Here is a 22,548-nt window from a genome sequence, read left to right as displayed (position 1 = left end):
ACTGATTTTTAATTATATCGATGAAATTTTGTAAATTTGTGTGTGTTTCAACTTTAGTTTTCATTAAACAAATCCATGTATGTTGGGTAAAATAATCTAAAACAGTTATAAAATACTTATACCCTTCAACATAAACATGATTAAAAGGACCCCATATATCAACATGAAGCAGATAAAAAAATTGAGTTGATTTAGTAGAATTAGAAGGAAAAGTCATTTTGTTTAGAAAAATGACATGTTTCACAAGGATGAATAGAACCTACAGAAATATTTGAGTAATATGAAGACAAAATTTTAAACCTATCCTGAGACAAATGTCCCATTCAAAAATGACAAAGTTTAGCATTATCAATATCTACACAAGATTCATTGATGTTGGCAGTCTTATTTGGAAGACACAAACATTCACTGTCAAATCTACTTGTCCCAATGTTTGTTTGTGACACTTGATGGATACTAGAAGTCCTCAATTGATATATATATATATATATATATATATATATATATATATATATATATATATATCACCAAGAATATATTTGATCAGAGTAGATTACATTTAATTCCAAGTTTGAAAGCACTTAGTCCCTCATGATAGCTTGTCCAATCTTCATTCCTGATTTGGATTGCATAAGAAGGTTGATCACAACAAATTTCTCTTCCCCAAAACAGAGTTTCTTTCTTTTTCTCTCACTATTTTTTTTAAATATCCTCTTCTCTTTCCTATTTTAACTCTGTTTCAAAATTTATTTAATGAAATCTAGCTCAAGCGAGTTAACCTAACTTAGGCTAGATCTTTCGGTGATGTTTTAGCTTGGGCGAGCAATTCTAGCTTGAGCTAGTTTAGTACTACACAATTAACTTAATCTGAATAATTTTAGCTTGAGCTAAATCTTCTAGCTTGAGCGAGATGCTTCCTTTAAATTTCCTTCTTTGCTTTTTCTTGTGATCCAATCTATAAGTATTTTCTTTATTTCTTTTTAATGCTTCACATTCATATGAAACTTACATAAAAATTGGGATTAAATTTCTTCATTTGTTTTCTGATTTAAAATATATAACTAGATTCAATAATTTTCATATTAGGGTAATTTTCTGACATTAAGCAACAATTAAGTTCCAAAGTGTTCAATTTTCTCAATTATAAATACATTGACACTTATGAAATGTACTAACCAAGAAACAACCATGTTGTTACAACGATTCCAAGCTGGAAAAGTTGAGTGATTTGCACCAGGCCATAGATATGTCCCAAGGATGAATTCAATTTTGTTTTTCGCGCTTAGTGTCATCATAAATGAACTCCAAGAGTGGTAATTGGTAGCATTGAGGACCGGTGATACCAATGAAGTCCTTAGGTTTTCGTTTGGATGTAGAGAAAGGTAGGTCTGGTCAGATTGTTCCTTTCCTTAACTGAAAAGAACAACAAAAAAAGATGAAAAAAGATAAACCAAGAGAAAAAGGAAGAAAAAAGAGAAAATATAAGAGAATGCAGCATAACTCTTCAATTGAAGAACTCTGATACCATATTAAAATAAAGTCAAGACAAAATAATACTTCCTGAATAAAGATGATGAACAGTGATCAAGTCAATTACTGTGAAAGGCACAACATGAAAGAGATGGGGGTATGAAAACCCTATTGCACAACAATGAAGAAGTAACAAAAACAATTTCTTATTTCTTATTCGTTAAAAAGAAGGTATATAGATATATAGTACGTGGACCAGTGCAAAAAGGGAATGGGACGCTTATTTAGAAAGGAAAGAACCTAGAATAAAATAACAATATCTAGAATAAAAACAATAACTAAAGACAGTAACTAAAACGAAACAGAAAAGAAACTAACTAAAACGGAACATTTTATCAAATGGCTTAAAAGGGTTTTAAATTTATTAAATATCAATGAAGGGAGAAAATTGACTACAAACACATTATTTTTCAAAGAACAATAAATGGTTAGTTATTAAAATCCAAACATGGAAAAGAAAGACGCAAAATGACTCAATCTCTGCTTCAAAAATTAAACTCTATTTAGGGAATACTTTTGATGTTCCAAAATGAATTTTAAAGTCACCAAGCATAAATCATAGATGATAGTGGCATCCTTAAGTAGGTCTCCATTGTAAGTATATGAGTAGCATTTTTTAAAAGACACTAGCCAGTACTTTTTGTTTGGTCCAGAATTTTGGTTCCAAACTCTATGGATGGTAAAGTTTTGAAGGATCTATTGTAAGATCTATGTAATGTTAGGTTGCTGGAAGCTATGAAAAATAATTTATATAGATGATAGTGGCATCCTTAAGTAGGTCTCCATTGAAAGTATACAAGTAGCATTTTTAAAAGACACTAGCCAATACTTTTTGTTTGGTCCAGAATTTTGGTTCCAAACTCTATGATGGTAAAGTTTTGAAGGATCTATTGTAAGATCTATGTAATGTTAGGTTGCTGAAAGGTATGAAAAATATTTTTTTTATAAGTATTTGAGTATCCTTTAAATACTTTTATTTATTCTTTATCTATCAAGTTTTGTTTTTGGAAAGTATATTGTTTTACTTGTGGATTTAATTGTAACCATGGTTACAAATAATTAAGTTTGAACCATAGATTCATCAGTCCCTTTCCCTTCATTATAATTGACTTGATTAATTTATAAAAAAAAAATAAACCAAAGAAATATATAATTAATAAAATTTAATCTCATCAAGTTATAATAATTTTATAAAGCTATTTAAACAGCAATTGAATGTGACTTTTTAACTTTTAACTACCTTAATTATTTATATCTCTTACAAAATATTAAACCAGTCAATAACAAACGGCAAAGAGAGAGAAAGCAGGAAAATATATTTGTTTTTAAACGTTGTTTCCAACTCCTATTATGATTCTAGCAACCTAGAGATTCTCCTACCTCAGACTTTTGCCTTTATACTCCGGACAATAGTCTCTCACACATACGTGCGTGTGGCACGTGCCATACGTGTATTGCAACGCAAATATCATACACATTATTTAATTATTTAATACTACGTAACAGATTATCCATATCCTGTCCTAGCAAAACTAACAGAAAGAACAAAATCATACACTAATTAATTTCACAATTGCAGTTAACCATTTTGCTGCCTTTAACTTAGTGGGAGATGGATAGACATGATAAAATAGTTTAATTTATTGTTAAAACCAAGTACTTTTACATTAATGATACACATAATAATAAATAATTAGCGTATGCGCCACCACGACCTATTCTGTTTAACCAAATTAAAGTACTGGTAACAGGAGCTTTGAGAGCATTGATGTGATGAATGAATGAATGAAGAATTAGATGGTTTAAGTGCAGTGTGTTTAAGTAGAGCACCCGCTAGTGCTAGCACTGGTTCGGGTTAGAACGGTGGATCAACGTCATCAACATATACTCCCAATCATTGGACACTCATAGACACACTCTCACACGTGTCAAGCGTGGACCCCAGCTTCTAATTTTACCTTCATCAGTAAGCTTAAAATCCAGGGACCCGCTTGCTGAGGTCACCGAATAAAAAAGTAATTCCACCACCCTAGTGCTTACTGACTCAAAAGCCATCCCATGTACAACATAGGTTTTGCAACACCATTTTCCCCATAATGCCCTCTTAACTGTAACTAATTACGTAGTTTTAGCCCTACCGCATCTCCATAAATACGACCACCCAAAGCTGCGTTTCTTCCCTTTCTCCCTCCTTTCTTCCTCCACTCCCTAGTTTCCAACCATGTTTTCTGCTCTTCCCGCTTCCCAGCCTTTCCAGGGAAACGCATTCCCCGCTTTGGACTATGCTTTCACGCCCTGGGATGAAGCTCAATTTTTGGACTTCAACCCCACTAGCCCCAACCCCGTCACCTCCAGTTCCGCTTCGGACGACCCCACCCCAACCGCCGCCGACCAAAACCTGGCCTCGGACCAGTCGAACCGGGTCGTGTCCCTCATGGAGGACCGAAAACGAAGGAGAATGATATCGAACCGGGATTCTGCCCGAAGGTCACGCATGCGTAAACAGAGACACCTAGAGAACCTACGGAACCAGACGAACCTGTTTAGGGTTGAAAACCGGGAACTGAACAGCGGGTTGCAGTTCCTCCTTCGCCACTATAACCGCGTACGAACCGAAAACGAGTGGCTCCGGTCCGAACGAACCCTGCTCCGCCAAAAACTGGCCGACATAAATCAAATTTTGCTTTTCCGACAATTGCAACCGTTTTCCACTGCATGGCCCTGCAATATTGGCAGAATGAACCTTTGATCACCATTAACCACATAAAGTAATACTCACAATTCGGCCTTCCTTAAGTAACTAAATTGTCTGTGTAAAATATTGAGAGTAGTTAAAGGTGAAGTAGGGTGGATGGTACCGGTGCTTTTTTTGGAAACACGGTTACGGTTTTGGAAAACACATCCTTGTTCTAATTTTTCAAAACCAGAAGGGTTATTATTAGTTAGTTATTACTATGTAAAGTATTACTTGGTGTTTTAGTTATTCTAGTGTGAATGTAGCTTTTTGTGGTGGCTTGCTGATCAAAAGTTAATAAGAAATTAATAATCTTTAAATAAAAAGTTCCGTTATAAAAATTACTATGCATATATTATCTCATCCACAAACAATTTCGTTAAGGCAAGGTTGTGCTGCAGAGTCCAAATCATAGGTATAAGAATAAGAATAAAAATGAAAGCGAACCCGAGAGTAAAAGGGAAAGAAATACAACAGAAAATCAGATGACATAATATTGACCCGATCGGAGTCCAATGGCGTAAAAATACGCACACTCAGTTCAAAGCAACATAGATCTGACGTGCGCTGCATGAATGCTAGAACTAAATCATTTATAATTGGTGATATAATGTAATAAAAAATGAAAGTGAGTGATAATTGTTAATAAAGTATTTCATATAATGTTTATGTCATTATTCTATAACTCAATTCTAATAGCTCTGATGCAAACAGTAGGTGCCAATATTGCTTGTGAAGCATGGCCAATTAAATGTTTCGTTAATATCCAAATGCCTTCTCCAATCTCTCCTGTTATCTTTTCTATTGTAGCGAACGTGTATATTATAAGAGGGTAATGTTATTTTTAAATTTTTTTTTTCTTGCAGTGACATACACGACATAACGAAATTAAGAACCCTTCTAATTCAAAACTTAAAAATAATAAATTTGAAGGCATTTCTTTTTATATATTATACCGAAGATATCTGAATCTTATAAATACGAGTCAACCAACATAAGATTTCTAACATTATCCTTCAAAAGAGTTTGTGAATTCTTTCGTTATATATTGTCCATCTTTCTCGTCTTCATAGTGAACCTTCACTATGAGACTTTCCAACTCTACATTTACATTTCTCACCATTTCTAATCTTATCTACATTTCTCACAATTTCTAACACTACTACAAGAAAATTATGAAATAGAAACTAATTTGTAGAAACCAAAATAATTAGTTGTAATAGTAACTAAATTAGAGACCATTTTAGAAACTAAAAAGAAATTTGGTTTCTAAATTAGTTTATATTATTTTCTATTATTGTTAAATAGTTTCTAAATTAGTATCTAATTAGCAACCAAAGTTTTTGCTACCAAATTTAGAAGCTAAATAATTGGTAGTTAAAACCTTAGTTGCTAATTAGATACCAATTTAGAAACTATTTAACAATAATAGAAAATAATAGAAATTAATTTAGAAACCAATTTTTTTTTAGTTTCTAGAATGGTCTCTATTTTAGTTTCTATTGTAACTAATTATTTTGGTATCTACAAATTGATTTCTATTTCATGATTTTCTTGTAGTGTAATTTTATCATATATAGAAATTTTGAAACGTTTATAAATTATTTTGGCTTAATACTACTAATTTCCCTAAGATCTCCAACCATTATTATTTATGTTTGAAACAATTTTTTAATATATATTAATTCAATAGAGAGTGAAGATTAGAATCCATAAAATTTAAAACAAAAAAAATATGTCTATACTATTCATGAAAAACGAATACGTCACCACCTTTAATCAAGCAAAAGTAAAAACTTCATCCCTCTTTATCTTAAGAGAATGTGATTGGTTTCGATTGAGAGCAATTAATGAAGAAACAAGTAATACTAATATATTATAAAGTGATGGGCGCATGACTTTAAACTCATTTATTGTAACATGAGGGGTCCAAGACTTTATAATCTGAAACGAACTAAATAAAATCACTAATCAATTAACAATTCTTTTAAAATGAAAGTAAAAAAGCATCCCTACACCTAATTAATTTGATTGTCTTGCGAGAAATTGTATAATAAGTAATCACACTTATAGTAATGTTATTTGTCTCTTTTCACAACTTTAGTTTCACATAACACTTCGAATTCAGGAGGTGTGGAAAGTGAATATTCTGAGGTATATTTTGTTGGAATGAGAGTCTGAACATCCTTAAAATGATACGTGTTTCGTCACAACTCTGCATTAGATTGAGGAGTTGTTTAATCTTTCTTCTTCTTTGTTTTGTAATTGAATAAAAACAGGTCAAAGTGGGCTTAAATAAATACTGTGTGCAACTAGATTGGCTATAATAAAAGATAGTCTGACGTAATAGTTGTCGAACATAATGACAATTAAAATTAATTTAATTGCGGAAATTACAATATAGATTTAAAATAACTCTCTTCCACTCAATCGCAGGAGGGGTCTGTAAATAATTTGAAGGCAGTAAGATTGAATATAGTCTTAGCCTAGGTAGTGAGCATATTAATCCCTAAATAACAGCAGTATGTGATCCAAATAAGGTGTAAAATCTTATTGCAGCTATGTTTGTGGGGTCTGAGATGTTTTCTTGTCTGGAAAACAGTGTTCAACGATATCATCTTTAACAGAAAATGCATAGCTTTTTATGCAGTATATGCAATTTTGAATTTTTTATGTCTGCCTATGCCTGAGTTTTTTTTTTCAACGGAAAATGAATAAAATTAAAAAAAAAAAGTACTTTAGGGTGTTCAACCTTGTACAAGAAAAACCACATTGCATTATCAATATCAATCCTGCAAAGTCAATCCAGCAGTTAAGCCAAGAAACACATAAAGAACAACCTAAAGATTGCCAAAGATTCAAACATTTTAATTCTAATGAGTAGTAATACAATAACAAAGTTTATGCTAGGGTTTGCCCGAATATTGATTAAATGGTTGGGAAGTATAGCTATTGTTAGTTGGGATTAATCTAGTTGATGGGAAGAATTGTTTAAGGTTGGTATACTCGATAGATTGTTTTCATATTAGTATACTTATACCTAGGTTGAAGTCATTCCATCAAGCAGATTTAAGTATTTAAATTGTATATTTGCTTACAGGTTCATCTTTGTTGTGAAAAAAAATCTTCGCTAAACGAATTTAATTGACCAATTTTCCATTTTCTCTTTGAATTGAAAAAGAAAAATTATTTGTCATCAAGGGAATTATGAAAACCCAAATTTTTTTGTATAATTATAATAAAACCAATTCCTAGACTCAAATAATAATTTTTTCTATTCCACCAACTTTACAATGCCCAACTAATATAATTGTCAAGATGGATATTGTTCAAGTGACTCAACACTCAAGTGATTTCTAAGTCATGTGTAATGTTTATCTTCATTGTTCATCCGCTCTCAAACAATAAAACGCGACTTTGTAGTTTAAACCAGAGAGAAAGATCATTAGAAATCATTCTTTTCTAGAATTGTGGACACTCAAGCGTAAAGTGTGCTAGTTACGTGAGATTTAAAATTATAAAATAACATGCATTTATATGAAGACACTCAAGTCGACTAATTTCATAATTTTAAAGCCTATTATACAGATCCAAGAAACATGTTGTTCAAGGGTTACAAGAGTACTGACACTACAAGAAATTTGTTAATTACATATCGATTATTTATATACAAAAATTCGTATGTAAATTGAGCATTACATACAGATTTTACATACAGATTTGAATCCATATGTAAAGTAACGTTACATACGGATACATACGGATCTGGATCCGTATGTAAAGTGAGCATTACATACAAATTTTTACATACGAATTTAAATTTGTATGTAAAGTCAACGTTACATATGGATTTTTACATATCGAATATCTAATAAAAGATTGCACGTGTATCATCGATACCAACAAACAAATATTTCACCGGTCACGTGATTGGATGAAACTAGTTCTTAGAGAGTCAATAACTAACCTTCTTTAAGATCTACACTCAAGGTATACAATTTTACTTTAATACTGATATTAACTTTATGACTTACTTAATCCAAAATCAATGATCGTTTATAACTCTATAAATATGAACTACACTCAAAATATACGCATTCTTAAACCGTGTTTATTATTTTTATTTACTATATATAAAACTTTAAGCATAAAAAAACCATAAAATCATTGCATAACACTGGTGACTAGAATTATTCATTATTCAGAAGTACAAGGAAAGTATTTCCCTATCATACAAGAACAACACGTATATTTTTATTGCCTCAATCTCTTTGATTAAGAGGTTATACAATTTTTTTTTTTTAACAAAATGTATTGATATCTAAATTTGTCAAATACACGGGGTTCAAGATCTTCTAAGAAACTGACGGGTGACAAAAATCGTGTGGAAAATATATTTAAAATAAAATCAAATGATCAACCCAAAATATTACCTCAAGATTGCTAATGCTTAAAACTAATGGAATCAAAATTATTCTTATAGTAGTGGATATCCTTTTATAGGATGAATATTTTAAAGTACAGTGTACGTGTCTCGCTAGAAATAATTTAATTTAAAGTTTATAAGCACATTTAAATCATACGATACGCTACGCTAAATATTGTTTTACCTGCATAGCACTACTTTTCCCCTTAACCACCTAATTTCATCTTTAAATCTACGTAAACTCTAAAGTGAAAGAATTACTCAAATAGTCTTAAAATTAAGTATGAGAAATTGTAGTACGTAGTCCAAAGTTATATTTTAAATCAATTTGAATCAGTTGTTAGTTATTCTAAATTCCTTGACTTAAGAATTAAAACGATGAATGGTCAATAATTCAAGGATTGTTTAAATAATTTTTGTTATTTAATGGTCATGCACTCATCATTGTTTTCTTCATTATTTAAGAAAGAAGATATAGTACTTTACGAACAAATTAGTGAGTAAGAACTTTCCAACATATTTCATTCTTAAATCTAGTTTTTGTTTTTCCTTTTGATGTCTTTTGACTACATTACTTAGAAGTATATGTAATTGACAACATATCCAAACCTAACCCGTACATAATCTATATTAAAAATGGAAGCTCGCATTTTTCTAATAGAAACAATCAATTTTAAATATAAACCCTGATACTGGAAACATTTTCCTTCAATTAGAATTGAGTGAGTCACTATCGTGGAGTTAGGTATCAGTTCAAGCCATTTCAAATCGTCAATTCATCACTCTCGCAAGAAGTATTCTGAGCATGCGATCGTCTTAATCTTTCTCCTCTCTTGGTTGCGTGTTCTCCTTCTTTACTTCCAAATTACATAGTGCACTGCTTATAAAACTTTTCTTTCTGTAAGCAAATGGGAAAACTAATGCAGATATAAAAGTTTTATGCAAGGGCTAAATATCAGTCACCTTGTTTAGCAAATAAACAATTGCTACTTCTTTAATTATCCTGGTTGGTGTTTCAGGAAGAAAACTAAAAAAAAAAACTTAAAGAAAGCATTGCACTAATTCTTTACTTTGTATATGGAGCAAAATATATTGTTTTTTATCTATCATATTATTGTAATCCACGTATAACCCTAAACTGTATGTGCATAATTGTTGAAAATGTGACATTAGATTAGTGTGTTGCACTATTAATGTTCCCCTCCAATTGGATTAAGTAATTTATTATATCATGCTTTAATTGTGTACTCAATTGTTGTTCCTTCCTTCCATTTCCATTTGTGATCGTCATCCACACCTATTGACATGCCTCTCAATAGCTGCATCAATTAATTGACCTGCACCTCTTCACATTCAAATAAGTCTTGCAACTTTCAAATCCAGTTATTATTTTGCCAAGTCCCTACTTGATCTAACGGAGCCTCTCCATTACTAAAGTGATAAAGTTTTTTTTTATCAGCAATAAAAAATAAATAAATGGGAATCACTTCAGGAGTGGTCCAACCCTTTTACAAGAACACATAGAATTCAACTCCTAACTTGGCACGCAAAAACGTCGGACAAAGAACCAACCAAACCAATCGCTACCCAGCTTTACCGAATCAGCCGTATACAGGCCAAAGGATCCATAACCCAACAGGGGTAGGAAAAGTAAACTTCGCAGGACTTTGCAGCAATCCAAGACCGCACCTTTACTTGCGCAGAGGCAAAAACTTCTAACACATCTGCCACTCCTCCATTAAAGACGACCAAGATCCTATGCTTCCAAATTTCACTCACAATTCCAACCCAAATTGCCCTCCAAACATCATTAGCTGAAACAGATGCCTGACTCAACCTGAATTGGAGAAAATTTTGCATAGGATCCAAATGGATTACGAACGACACTCCAAGCCACTCAAAGCAAAGACATCAGACCCTCCAAGAAAAGTCACAAAAGGAGAACAAGTGACTCGACGACTCTTCAACCTTCCCACACAACTAAAGTGATAAGGTGCACGTTAAATAAGATGTTTATACTTTCAAAATTGATTTCTTATCAAATTACCATCTCTAAAACTTTTTGGTATTTTTTTTATATCCAATATTGAATAATTACGTTAATTTAGGATTTCTTTCCTATTTTTAAATTAATAAATTTTATATGTTAATTTTTACGTGTCAACATATTTACAATAAAGAAAAATTATGTATGCTAACACTATCAATCCAAAAGTTATAAAATTCCTATCAATTCAAAAGTTATAAAATTCCTACCGACGATCAAATTAACAAATTAATTAAATTTTGGATATAAAAATATTAAAAAAATTATACATTTATGAATTTGAATAAAAATAAATTTTAGAAATAGTAAAACCTTTTTTGATTTTTTTTTCTTTTCAACAATGTTATTCCTAGAGCAGCCAACAAAATATTTGTGTTATAATGACCGCGTGGACCATTAACAATGCATCATGGCTTAAGACATGATTACCAGTGAAATACTTTTTGCATGCCTCTGCTTTAAGATACTACTAAGACAACTACAACACACTTTCTCACACCATTAATGAAGAGTAAATTAAGTAAGAATATCCCAGAGTGTAATTTTAATCTTTGTAAAATTTGTGCAGTATATTTTATACTATGCTTTGTTTGAGATGAAACTGAGAAGAGAAGAGAAAACAAAAGCTATGCATTCCTTCCATACAATTTTTTTTAACAAACACATCCACTCAGTTTATTGTGTTATCATATAATTTTAAAAATGAAAATTGAGTTTATTTTGCATGATATGATATTACCATATCATAGTTTATATAACTTAAATAAGATTGTCTCACCTCTCTCTATATGAATAAAGTATCTGATTAAATAAGGTTGTGTCCATTGGTAGAAGTGCCTTAGCCTCTAAGACAATTTTTCTCCCATAAACAATGAGCACATATCTTATTACCCTCTTCCTCTCCTCAATTTGAGGAACTTGCTTTAATGATTATCCTCAAACAAAGTCCATTACTCTATAGAATTGAGTAAATTTATTCAAAGACTATCATGGGCATAGCCCCTAGATTCCACACTAATGGCAACAAAACTATTAACGGTTAAAAATAGTATTTTTATGTTAAATTTTATTTTATTTTAAATTTAAATTTTTGAATTTTATGAGTATTTATAATAAAAAAATTATTGAAATTAATTTCAGTTTCGTTAAGTGATAAATAAAATTATAATATAAACTAGGATATTAAAACATTTTATACTCACTTATTTTTTAATAAATTTATAATATTATAATACAATTTATACACTAAAAATATTTAACCTTAATATATATATATATATATATATATATATATATATATTAAAAATAATAATGCAATAACTAACTCAAAACTGAAAAACTAATTAATAGCTAAAAGTTGATAGAAAAAACACATTAAATTAACTTATTAAATTATAAGTGTTGAGTGAAATTATCAATCACAATAAATTATAATTATAAATAAAAGAACTAGACATTTCATGATATACTTTTATTAAATTTTATTTTTTACTGATAAAATATATATTAAATACTTTTTTAATTAATTTTTATAATATTTTATTAAAAAATTAGTTATATTTATTTTAATTAATTTATTATTAATGCTTTATATTGTTTATTTATAGCATATATTACATATTTCTATTTTGATTTAAAATAAGTAAAAAGAAATGCATTTTTTCATAAACTTAATATATTTAAAATAACGTAACAATAGATCTAGGGTAACAGTGTAATACGAAAAATATTTTAAAAATTGAAAAACAAGTTGCCGGTTGAAAATGGATTATTAACTGCTGAAAACAATTAAGTTAATTTATTAAATTATGTGTATTTAGTTAATTATTTACTGAACTACTTGATAAATTCAAAATGATATAAATAGACATATATGATGTTTTATATAAATTTTAATTTATGAATAAAAATATTTTTGGAATATTTAGTTTGCAATTTATTTTAAATTTTTATTTTTTATTTACACATCAATCATTTTAGTTAAAATTTCATTTTTAATTATGATATATTTTTTCTATTTGGTATTATACCACTTATATATAGGATTATCTCTTAAAATATTTTAATCAATTTTAAAGTAAAGTAAAATTGTCACACTTTTGAGTAAAATCACACTTCCATTACAATAATTAATATATTGGTTAAAAATATAATATAAAAAGTTATAATATGAATATTTTGAAGCCTAATATCATAATAAAACAGGTATTGTAAATATATTATAATGACTAAAATAAATAGTATACTGTAAAAATATATGTTAAAAAACTAATTATTATTTATCATTATCGATATATGCAATGAAAATGTTAGAAAAGGAAGATGTATCCTTTTTAAAAAATAATATCATTCCTTATGAATAAAAAAAATATAATATAATAATATCTTCAATAATTTAAAGGCAAAACAATAATGTCTTAAAAAATTTCACTTCAACTAGTATAAAAAAAATTACAATTTGTTAAAATCCTACTAATACATTAAACAAAAAGTTCAGCTAGTAAAAAAACTATAAACTAACTGAAATAAAAAAAAAAGTATTATGTAGCGTTTTAAACTTTACTTATAATATAGCCAATTGTACACAAACTGGTAGAGTATTTGTTAATATGTAAGTTTAAATTTCATATTATCATTGTATATACATAAAGTTTGTTTTACATATAATAGTAATAAAATAATCTTCATATTTACAAAGGATACTATAAATAAAACAATAATGACAATACAATAAAAGTTTCAGCCAAGAAAAAGTTGTTTTCATTTTATTTATGATTAAGACTATTTGATAAATTTTTTTATAAGAATCTTACAAAATGTTCGCTGTAATGTTAAACAACAGATAAATAAGTAAATTGCATCCCGTGAATGTTTAGAAGATTTTACGAACCTATCCATCAAACTTTGGGACTTCACCTTTTTGTTAGAAATACTGTAAAACCAAATATTATGGGACCTTTTCTGATCTTTAAATTAATAATAGATTACATCCGCGTCAAAAGAGGCTAAATTACTTATCAACCCTTTTTTGTTTTGTTTTTATTAGTAATACACATCTATTTCATTTACACCTCACAAGTTGTTCATATTTTATCTTAAACACCTTTTCGGTGGCATTTCAAATCATACCTAACTCTTGCGGAATAACCGTGTAAACTTGATTTGTCCAAAAAAAATTGTAATTGTCTCTGATGTTATGGGCTGATCCATTAGGTGGTAAAACGTTTTTAAGATCGATTTTTTAAATTGATGGTATTGTGAATTTATTATTTTCATTGATCTATGTCGTGAGTTTAGGGGTTTTGAGGTCATTGGCAGAGTCGAATTAAGTTAAGAAACATTTTCTAATTTGTGAAAGTAATAAAAATTGTATGTTTTTATTTGAAAATGATGATGTTTGTAGAAATTGGATATGTGGTATCTATAATATAAATAGAAGATACTTTTAGGATATGTTCTTACTAGGAAGATGAGACCTAGAGAACTATTGAAGTCTTATTCTCCTTCCTTCGGTCGGGCATGTGAATGGTTGATGAGCTGGGATTCTTCTCGTTCTCCTGCTTCTCTTTCGGCACTCGGTCTCGGTGAACACCGGATGGTGGGGTACCTGTAAAGGCACTCCGACGTTCAAGTCAGTAAAACTGGTGATCAACTCTCAGGTAGGTGAACGGTAATAAATGACGTCCCTTACTCCTTGGGATGTGTGCTATTTATATTATTTTAATGGGTCTACCTTGTTAGACCCGTTTATCGAGGTGGATAACGCTTATGGTTGCATTACCTAATTCTTAGTGATGGATTAGCTTCGCTGACCTTGATTTGAGTGTTAACGATGATAGGGGTTGGCCATCGACCAGATTCCCATGGTCTCGGTCGTCCTGACCAGGTCTTCTGAGGTTTCGGCTGAGTCTTCTAAAGTCTCGGCCGAGTGGGTCGTCGACCAAATCTCTTAGGCTTCGGCCGACTCTCCCTTGATCTCGGTCAAACTGACCAGATCTTGATCAAGTTGACTAGGTTTCGACCTCACCCATACCGATACGGGATAAGTTTTAAAAGAAATTAAAGAAAAAATTCAAATTTTAACTCAAAATAACAATTTTAAATTCATTCTAAAAAGTGACCAGTAATAAGTTATAATACTTACACATCTTATAAAACTCTTATTTTATTATTATCCACATTTTTCTCACTCCTCTTATTCACACAATTTGTTCCGCAGTAAACAAAACAAATTTAGTTGGAAGTCTAACACATTTTTAGTCGGAAGAAAATTTAAAATAAATGCTACCTTCTTTAAAGTTAAAAAAAAGAAAATGAGGTCCTAAACATTTTATACGAACTAAATGACGCAGAGACGACTAATAAATATGATAAATTTAACCACAATATAGCAACTATTTATTATAATAGTTAATATTTTAACTGTTATAATGAGTTATTTTGAAGTAAAAAAAATAAACATTTTGTGTTCTTGTATTTCATTTTTTTTTTCTTATTCGTAACACCATCAATTGTTTTCATCTTTCTGTTATTGGAGTACGAGATCATCTTTTCCACCATCTCTATTTTCGTCATTGTCAAAAAAAAGTCTTCTTCGTCACACACCATCGAGTTTTTTTGGCTTCTTTCTTTTATACCATTTTCACTGACAGGGACAAAGTTTTACCATTTAATATTTATCTTTCATTTTCGTATCATACTATTTTCCCAAAAAAAATTATTTCCTTTTCATTAGGAGTACAATTCATTAAAACATAAATTTAGAGGAAAATTTTACAATTAAATTTTTTATCAGTTAGCAATTTCGGTAACAGTTACAATTTAAGATTAATTAAATTGATGATTTAAAAATTTAAAATTTATTTTTATCATTTTATTTATTGAAAAAAGTATTTTTATTGCGGATTATAATTTAAAAACCTAACATTAATAATATATAATTTAAAAAACTATATTACTAATTCCAAAAAAGAATTTTTTTTTATCATTACTAGCTAAACATATATACGTTCTCTACATTTTTTTTAATTTAAACAATAAGGTTTTACTAATATATAATTCTTTTAAAAATTAAGTAGGAAAGGTAGACAATAATTGGAGTAATTGTGTATTTTATTAAATAAATTTTTTTTTATTTATTAAAAGGAAAATTGCTTAACTAAAAAATTACAACAAAATAATTATAAATTTTATTGAAAAAATAAAATTATAAAAAAATGGCATTAAAGTTGGTTAAAAAAAGTGTGCCTTATATAATGGTATAGACAATTGTAGGGGTAAATCCGTATTTCACTTGTTATTCTGTGAATGTTGTTTATAGAGAATGGAAAATAAAAGATGGGCAGGGCAAATAGGTAAAAATGACCGTGCAAATAGTATGGGCTTCCAGAGATTTAGAAAATATGGGCCTTAAAGTTGTTTTGGACGCAATTCTTTCGGGTAGACTTCTCTGGTCCAGAGCAAAAAAATAACATCATTTCGAATTAGGGTTTTGGTTATCCTGTGCGGTATTTCTTCACCCTGCGTCGCTCTGTTTCCAAATCTTTCCGCAGCGCGTTTCCTTCATGGAACATGTCTCTCTTATATCCTGCTTAACCTTTATCAATTTCTAATTCTTGTTGTGTTTGTTCTTTTTTCTTTTATTTTATATTTGAATCTCGGTTCTTCGAATCCTGAACTTTTGATGCATGTTCTTTCCCTTTTCTTTGTTACGATCAAGGCTGTGATGACTGATAACATTTCTCGATCCTGATAAGGACTAAAGCAAGTCATTTGCTCAGTGATGACAGTGTTTGTGCGTGTCTGAGCCTACCATTTCCTTTCAATTTTTATCCATGTAATTGTTGGAACAATTTGACAAATCATTTCATTAGGTTGTTAAATTGCAGTTTATTATATTTACGGTGCTGTTAACTGATACAAGTACATAATGAATCTTTTGTCTCTTCCAAAGATAGATATTCGTTGATCAACTTAGAAGACAGCGTCAATTTCTAAAATTTTCGTGTACCCAAAATCAATCCCGATCAAAAGAAGAAAAATTTGACAAGAAATATTAGGATGCGAGATCAAAATTTGTCTAAGTTTTCTTCGAGTAACGCTTCTTCCTACACCGAGGGCTTTTTTTTTTGTATCACTCTTCTCTAACTCTGCTCAATATATGTGAAGGTCTTAATGTTCTGTAAGGTCAAAGCATTTAAACGATGCCATTCATCTCCATTGAAGTTGCGTTTCTTGATTGTGGTATGGTCTAGAACTTTGAATTCTCACTTGTTGTGTCACTTCTTCGAGCCCGCTTTAAGGGTGTCAATAGGCTGATAGAAACAACTCAACATATTCAGTTCCATCCAAATATGACATGCACATATGAAAGATCAGTATTAAGAAAAACAGAAAAACAGGAAATTAAAAAAATTAGGAGAGTGTTATATATGAGCGACAAATTGGAGAAGACTATACATCCCTGAAAGTCTTGAAAACGCCAAAAACAAGAGCGATTGCAACAGCATGATAAGACGAGAAAACAACACAAAGAAGAGAATGGTGCTTAATCATCGTGGTTGATACGAGTGATTGTTCGTTAAAAGGTGTCGAGTTAAAGGTTGTCGTTTTTTTTTTGATGGAGTCGAGTGGATATTCAGCTGGAACAGATTATATGACATTTATGTCAATAAATGCTTTGAGAAATATAAAAATATTTAATGAGTGAAAATAAAATTAAAAATAAAGTTATATTTATAATTTTTTTTAATCTTGGTTGATATCCAAACAAGTTGTTATTAAAGATTTTGTTGATTAATTTCTTATTCCAAGAGAATTTGAGTTACATGTGATCTTACTTGATGATTAAAATATTTTTATTTTTTCTATCGGATAATACATAAGGCTCACAAGCTCCTGAATCTAATTTTCAAGGTATTAGGCTTTAGTTTAAAATTTAGCTCGTGTTATATATTTTTTTGTTGAGCTTAAAAAACAATTTTAGGTCGTCTTATTACAACTTGTCGAATTTTCACAACTAGCTAGGTCCTCTGTTTTCTTTTGCACTTCGTTTACTGCTTTTCATCTAGGTACGCTTCTTATGGCTTATTGATATTCTTTTTCTAATTCCTCCAATGGGGCAACCCTTATTGGAGATGAACCTTTTGTGAGTCGCACTAACTCATTTTCAGCAGAAGGAGATTCATTGGAAATTCCTCCACCCCAACATGGTTGAGTTTCGTGGAACGAAGCCCAACATTGTCCACTTTTTATTATTTATACGTCGTCCTTCAAAAATCCAAAGGTAAGTTTTACAAGTTGAAATGTTTGCCACAAAACCCTCAAAAATTCATTTTCTTTTATCTAAATTGTACACATAAATTTTTTCTATACTAGCAAAAGCTAGATAAATTTAGGTCCAAAGTTGAGTACCTCCTTTCAAATGAAGATATGATAGACATGAAAATAATAACACATCTCCCTCGTCCCATTAGCATTAAAAGTCTTCTTAACGTGTCTCTCGTCGAGGACTCTATTTCACTTTGTATTTTTTTTATAAGGTTTACTTTCTTACAATTTTTTAAATGACATATTATACCGACTTCCAACCTCCTTGTAATTTGTTGTGCAAATATCATCGAAAAGGATTTCGATTATAAAAAAGAGTGCAACAAGGTTGTAATCCACCTTGAAAAAGAGTCTCCTTGCTTACTTCCAAAATTCATCCAAATTGGATGATAAATCTCTAAAATTAGCAATGGAACTAAATATATTATATATTGTTCTTGTCATATGATTTTGGATCCCTCTTCATATAGGCTTTTAGCTATCTAGTTGTTTTTAATCAAAGAGATCGGGTAGGATGTTTATCATGATAGTAAATTGTTTTTATCATACTTTGATTACATTGGAGGTTTCTAGATAAATAACTTATATTACAACTAAAAAAATTTCATTGACAATAAGAGTTGGCATTAGTTATACAGATGAAGAAGAAGTATCAACACCCTTTAATTTTTCAGAAAAGGGCATGAAGATACGCTTCCCCATCGGCCCACACGAAAAGGATGGTGAAATGTAAAGAAAGTAAGGTTTGCCGAGGCATTACAGAAGCTACTTTACTGGCAATGCCACATAATTTTCAGGCAAACTGTTGATTGGTCTCTAGTATTTGGTGAGTGGATATTCTCATCATTACCACTATAAAAAAGAGTCTCTCTTTATCTTTCTCAACATTCCTCCTAGTCTTGTTCTGCTTCTTTTTTCACTGCCAAAAACTCCCTCGCCCATCTCTTTTTCACAAACCAAATCATGGGCTCTAGAATTTCTGTCTCCATGAACTTGGTCACGCAGATTTGCATGCAAACTAATGATGATATTCATCAAAGTGAATCTAAATTGAAGGTTTTTGTATGGACGCTGTATGAGACTGAAATAAAGTGTTTGAGTTGTTTCTAAAGTGGGAACTCACAGGAGCCAAGTTGAATTCAAATCTGATGCCTAACACATTTAATTCTTACATCATGTAAATAATTTTACTAAATTGTAACTGTAAGTTTGTAATAGAAAACTAATAAAACTATACTTGTAAGGCCAAAACTAAAAGGAAGAAAAAAAGCTTGAATAGCACTAGAACTTCTTTCCTGTTTGTTGCCACTCTTTTGCTTCTCATGGCCTTCTCGTACATGTGGACCTCAAAGGATATTGTAGTTTAGCGATTCCAGTACTTTACTGTCTGTACTGATATTAACTTTATTATTATATGCTAATTATAAAAGTTAATGTGTGTACCATATAAAAAGTATGTTTTTTTTAATGTCCTTCACTTCTTTCCTACAATATCTCTCTAATTTTTATTAAAAGAGCACACTTTAAGATTAATTTAATGGTTAGCACAATCATAGTAAGAAAATTATTATATAATTTTGTTTAAATTCATAATTAACTTAATTTATCAATTGATATTTTTTTTACTAATTAAAACTTTGTCTTAAAAAGAAGGTTAGAGACAGGTATAACTAGATAATTATTTTTATCCTATCTTTAAACTGAATAATAATTTATCTTATATTCAAACTTACAAGATTTTTTTTCTTTGCGTCACAATTTCTTTAAGAATATTTTCGTACAAATGTATCTTTGTAGTTTAAATTTGCATATGGTAGCAAGAAGCTGCTGGTGCAAACTAAAGAAAAATCAAACTTAAGAGCAATAAGAGTATTACAAATTAAAAAAAAAAAAGATGATGCGAAACCATGATCAAGCTCATGAGTCCATAATACCATGTAAAAGGTAACGAGAGAGAGAAGAATAAAGAAAAAAAAAGTTTAATCTATTTTTGTTGATATTATTAATTAACACATTATAACTATATTTATGCTATCAATATCTTACCTTCCTTTTTTTTTAAATAAAAGCTTTCATGTTAAGCATCATTATGCCACTTAAGATCTCAGCTAGGCTGACACCTCAAGTAACAACAATCATTTACCATCCCATGAAAAAAGTATTATTAAACAAAATAAAAAAGAAAAAAAATACAAAAATACGGGGATTAGACCAAAACCCATATGTTAACAAAAACAATACATAGGTAGACTATACCTATTCATAAATGACTTCTAAAAATAGACAAGGTGGAAGCCTATTATACCAAAGAAAAGATTTTTTATAAAAAAATCCTAAATTAACCAACTTATCAGCACACGCATAATATCTTACCTTGTTGTCATCAGAAATTTACCATTATTATTATTATTCTTGTCCTCGTGATCAGTATTTTTATGAACTTTATCTTTTGTATAGAATCCATGCTATATGAGTGATTCTTTGTGAAGTTTCTTAGGTGGATAGATGAAATACGAGATAAGATAAAAATTGGAGTTCTTATCCTTTTTTATTCTATTCATCTTTTGCAGTGATCTTTTATTCCTTACATGGTCTTTTGTTTTAAAACCGATGACGTGCCTCTTAATAGCCGCCAGATCATGGCTTTCTAGGGTAGACCAATTGACCCACTCATATGCTTAGACAATAACCTAGAGACATTTTTTTCTGCTTCTAATTTTTTTTATTGAATTTGCACCACATGGAGTGCAGTGCCACAGTTTTTTCTTTCTCCCTCTCATGCCATTCTTATCTATCGGGATACCTTAGTGGGACCCACGTTCGGAATGTCCAAAGAATATGAGAAGTGCTTTATATAAATATATTGAAAATATGGTTCGTCAAGAAACAAAACCGAAGGTGAAAAGGAAAGAATGACAAAAAAATTAAAAGAAAGCACATAAAGGAGTGCTGAGTTTTGGTGACTTAATATTCCCTTTTTGGTTTTAATACGAGTATTGAGTACAAATAATCATGGCCAAAAGCACATAAAAAAAGTTTGCACTCTTCTACTTCTATGCAATCATGGATACCCATGTCACATTGGGTCAGATTAGATCTTATGAGATATCATAATGCAACACTTTGTTGAGCAACCATTACATTGTAGAACACCACACCATTCACCTTAATTATATTCTCTACAATGCTCACTATTGCTTTGTTGAGATTTCACAATTTTTGTCAAGACATGATATTATACATAAACTTTGTATTAACTCCTGACATAATTAAAAGTAATCATTATAGACGTTCAGTTATTGATTTATAACGAGTGGAACAACTATTTTCATACATTTTTTTATCAGTAAAAAATAAATGAATTGAAAGAGATACTTCAGGATATGTTCCAACCCTTATACAAGAACCTACAATATAACCATGTTGCTTACAAACCATAACCATTACAAACTTCCCAAAAATCATATAAGACAAATACATATGAAAGTTCAAGCTTCCTGCTAAAAATTCAAAACTTATACCTATAGAATTATGCAGCAAGCTTTAAGAATTACAAGCAAACAATAAATCAACTAAGACAGATCAAAAGGTGTAACATAGTTGATAACAACAGTTTGCACTGTATAGTTCCACTTCTCATAAATTCAGTATGTCAAATTCCATCATAAAAACTCTGTTGATGTTGAGGATAAACAAGCCATCACAGATAAAGCATTTATGCTGCTCAAAACCGCTGCAGCTTATGCTCATTTCTTCCTTCTCCTTCCTTTCTCAAATACTTCATCCATCCTCCCTTAGAGTAGCCAAAATGCATAGGTGCTTCTCTTCTCTCACATGCTCTAACATCACCACCTAAATGTTATTTCTTCATTCTAGCTTCTCTGAGACAAAGTTGGCACTCCATCTCTTCTTGTATACAAGACATACAACACACCTTTCCAACTTCTAGCCAAGACTTTGTCATACTACTTAGGCTAGTAAACTCAAACAAAAATAAAGTAGCAGACATAACAAAGATAAACACCATAAACACTTATCAATTCTGTTCCATAAAAAAAAACTTTAGATTTTACTCTCCTTTATATTATACTATGGTAACTCATCTACGGTGAGTCAACAAGTCCTACAACTACTTAGATCTTCCCTTCCCATCATTATGAATCTACCAGATTACACCCTCATACAAGCCTCACGGTCCTACTAATCTTGTAATTCCTCCCTTTCTTCCAACTTCCTTTTTTTCTTTCATCATACTCTTGAACCTACATTTGCATCCTTTATCCAAGAGTGCAAAGTCAGCACCGAGACATCTACGTAGATTCTTAACTCAACTACAACGTTTTAATTTTGCATGCACATCCTGCACCAATCCGACATACCATTCATGTGTACACATAATAGATTCCCACATAGCACGCCTTATATATCAAATGCAACTTTTGATATACTGGATGGGATTCATTAGCCATACTGAAAAGGAGT

At 30.3% G+C, this 22,548-nt stretch overlaps 1 protein-coding gene and 1 non-coding gene across 2 annotated transcripts; both read left to right on the top strand.

Annotated features, from left to right (window-relative positions):
* The first annotated feature begins 3,155 nt into the window (after positions 1–3,155).
* Positions 3,156–4,590, top strand: LOC137809579 (bZIP transcription factor 11-like). Its single transcript, XM_068610693.1, has one exon. The coding sequence runs from the start codon at positions 3,752–3,754 to the stop codon at positions 4,277–4,279; it is 528 nt and encodes a 175-aa protein (XP_068466794.1). The 5' UTR covers positions 3,156–3,751; the 3' UTR covers positions 4,280–4,590.
* An 11,864-nt stretch (positions 4,591–16,454) lies between these two features.
* On the top strand, positions 16,455–16,548 carry LOC137813145 (small nucleolar RNA snoR126). The gene has a single exon (XR_011081379.1). It is a non-coding gene; the product is annotated as a small nucleolar RNA snoR126 (small nucleolar RNA).
* Positions 16,549–22,548: the final 6,000 nt, after the last annotated feature.

Source organism: Phaseolus vulgaris, chromosome 2 (assembly GCF_000499845.2).
Source record: "Phaseolus vulgaris cultivar G19833 chromosome 2, P. vulgaris v2.0, whole genome shotgun sequence".
In the NCBI taxonomy this organism is placed as follows: Eukaryota; Viridiplantae; Streptophyta; class Magnoliopsida; order Fabales; family Fabaceae; genus Phaseolus; species Phaseolus vulgaris.
This window is presented reverse-complemented; position numbering and strand designations above follow the sequence as displayed.

Coding starts and splice junctions, on each gene's coding strand:
- LOC137809579 (XM_068610693.1), top strand. CDS start 3,752: ATGTTTTCTGCTCTTCCCGCTTCCCAGCCTTTCCAGGGAAACGCATTC.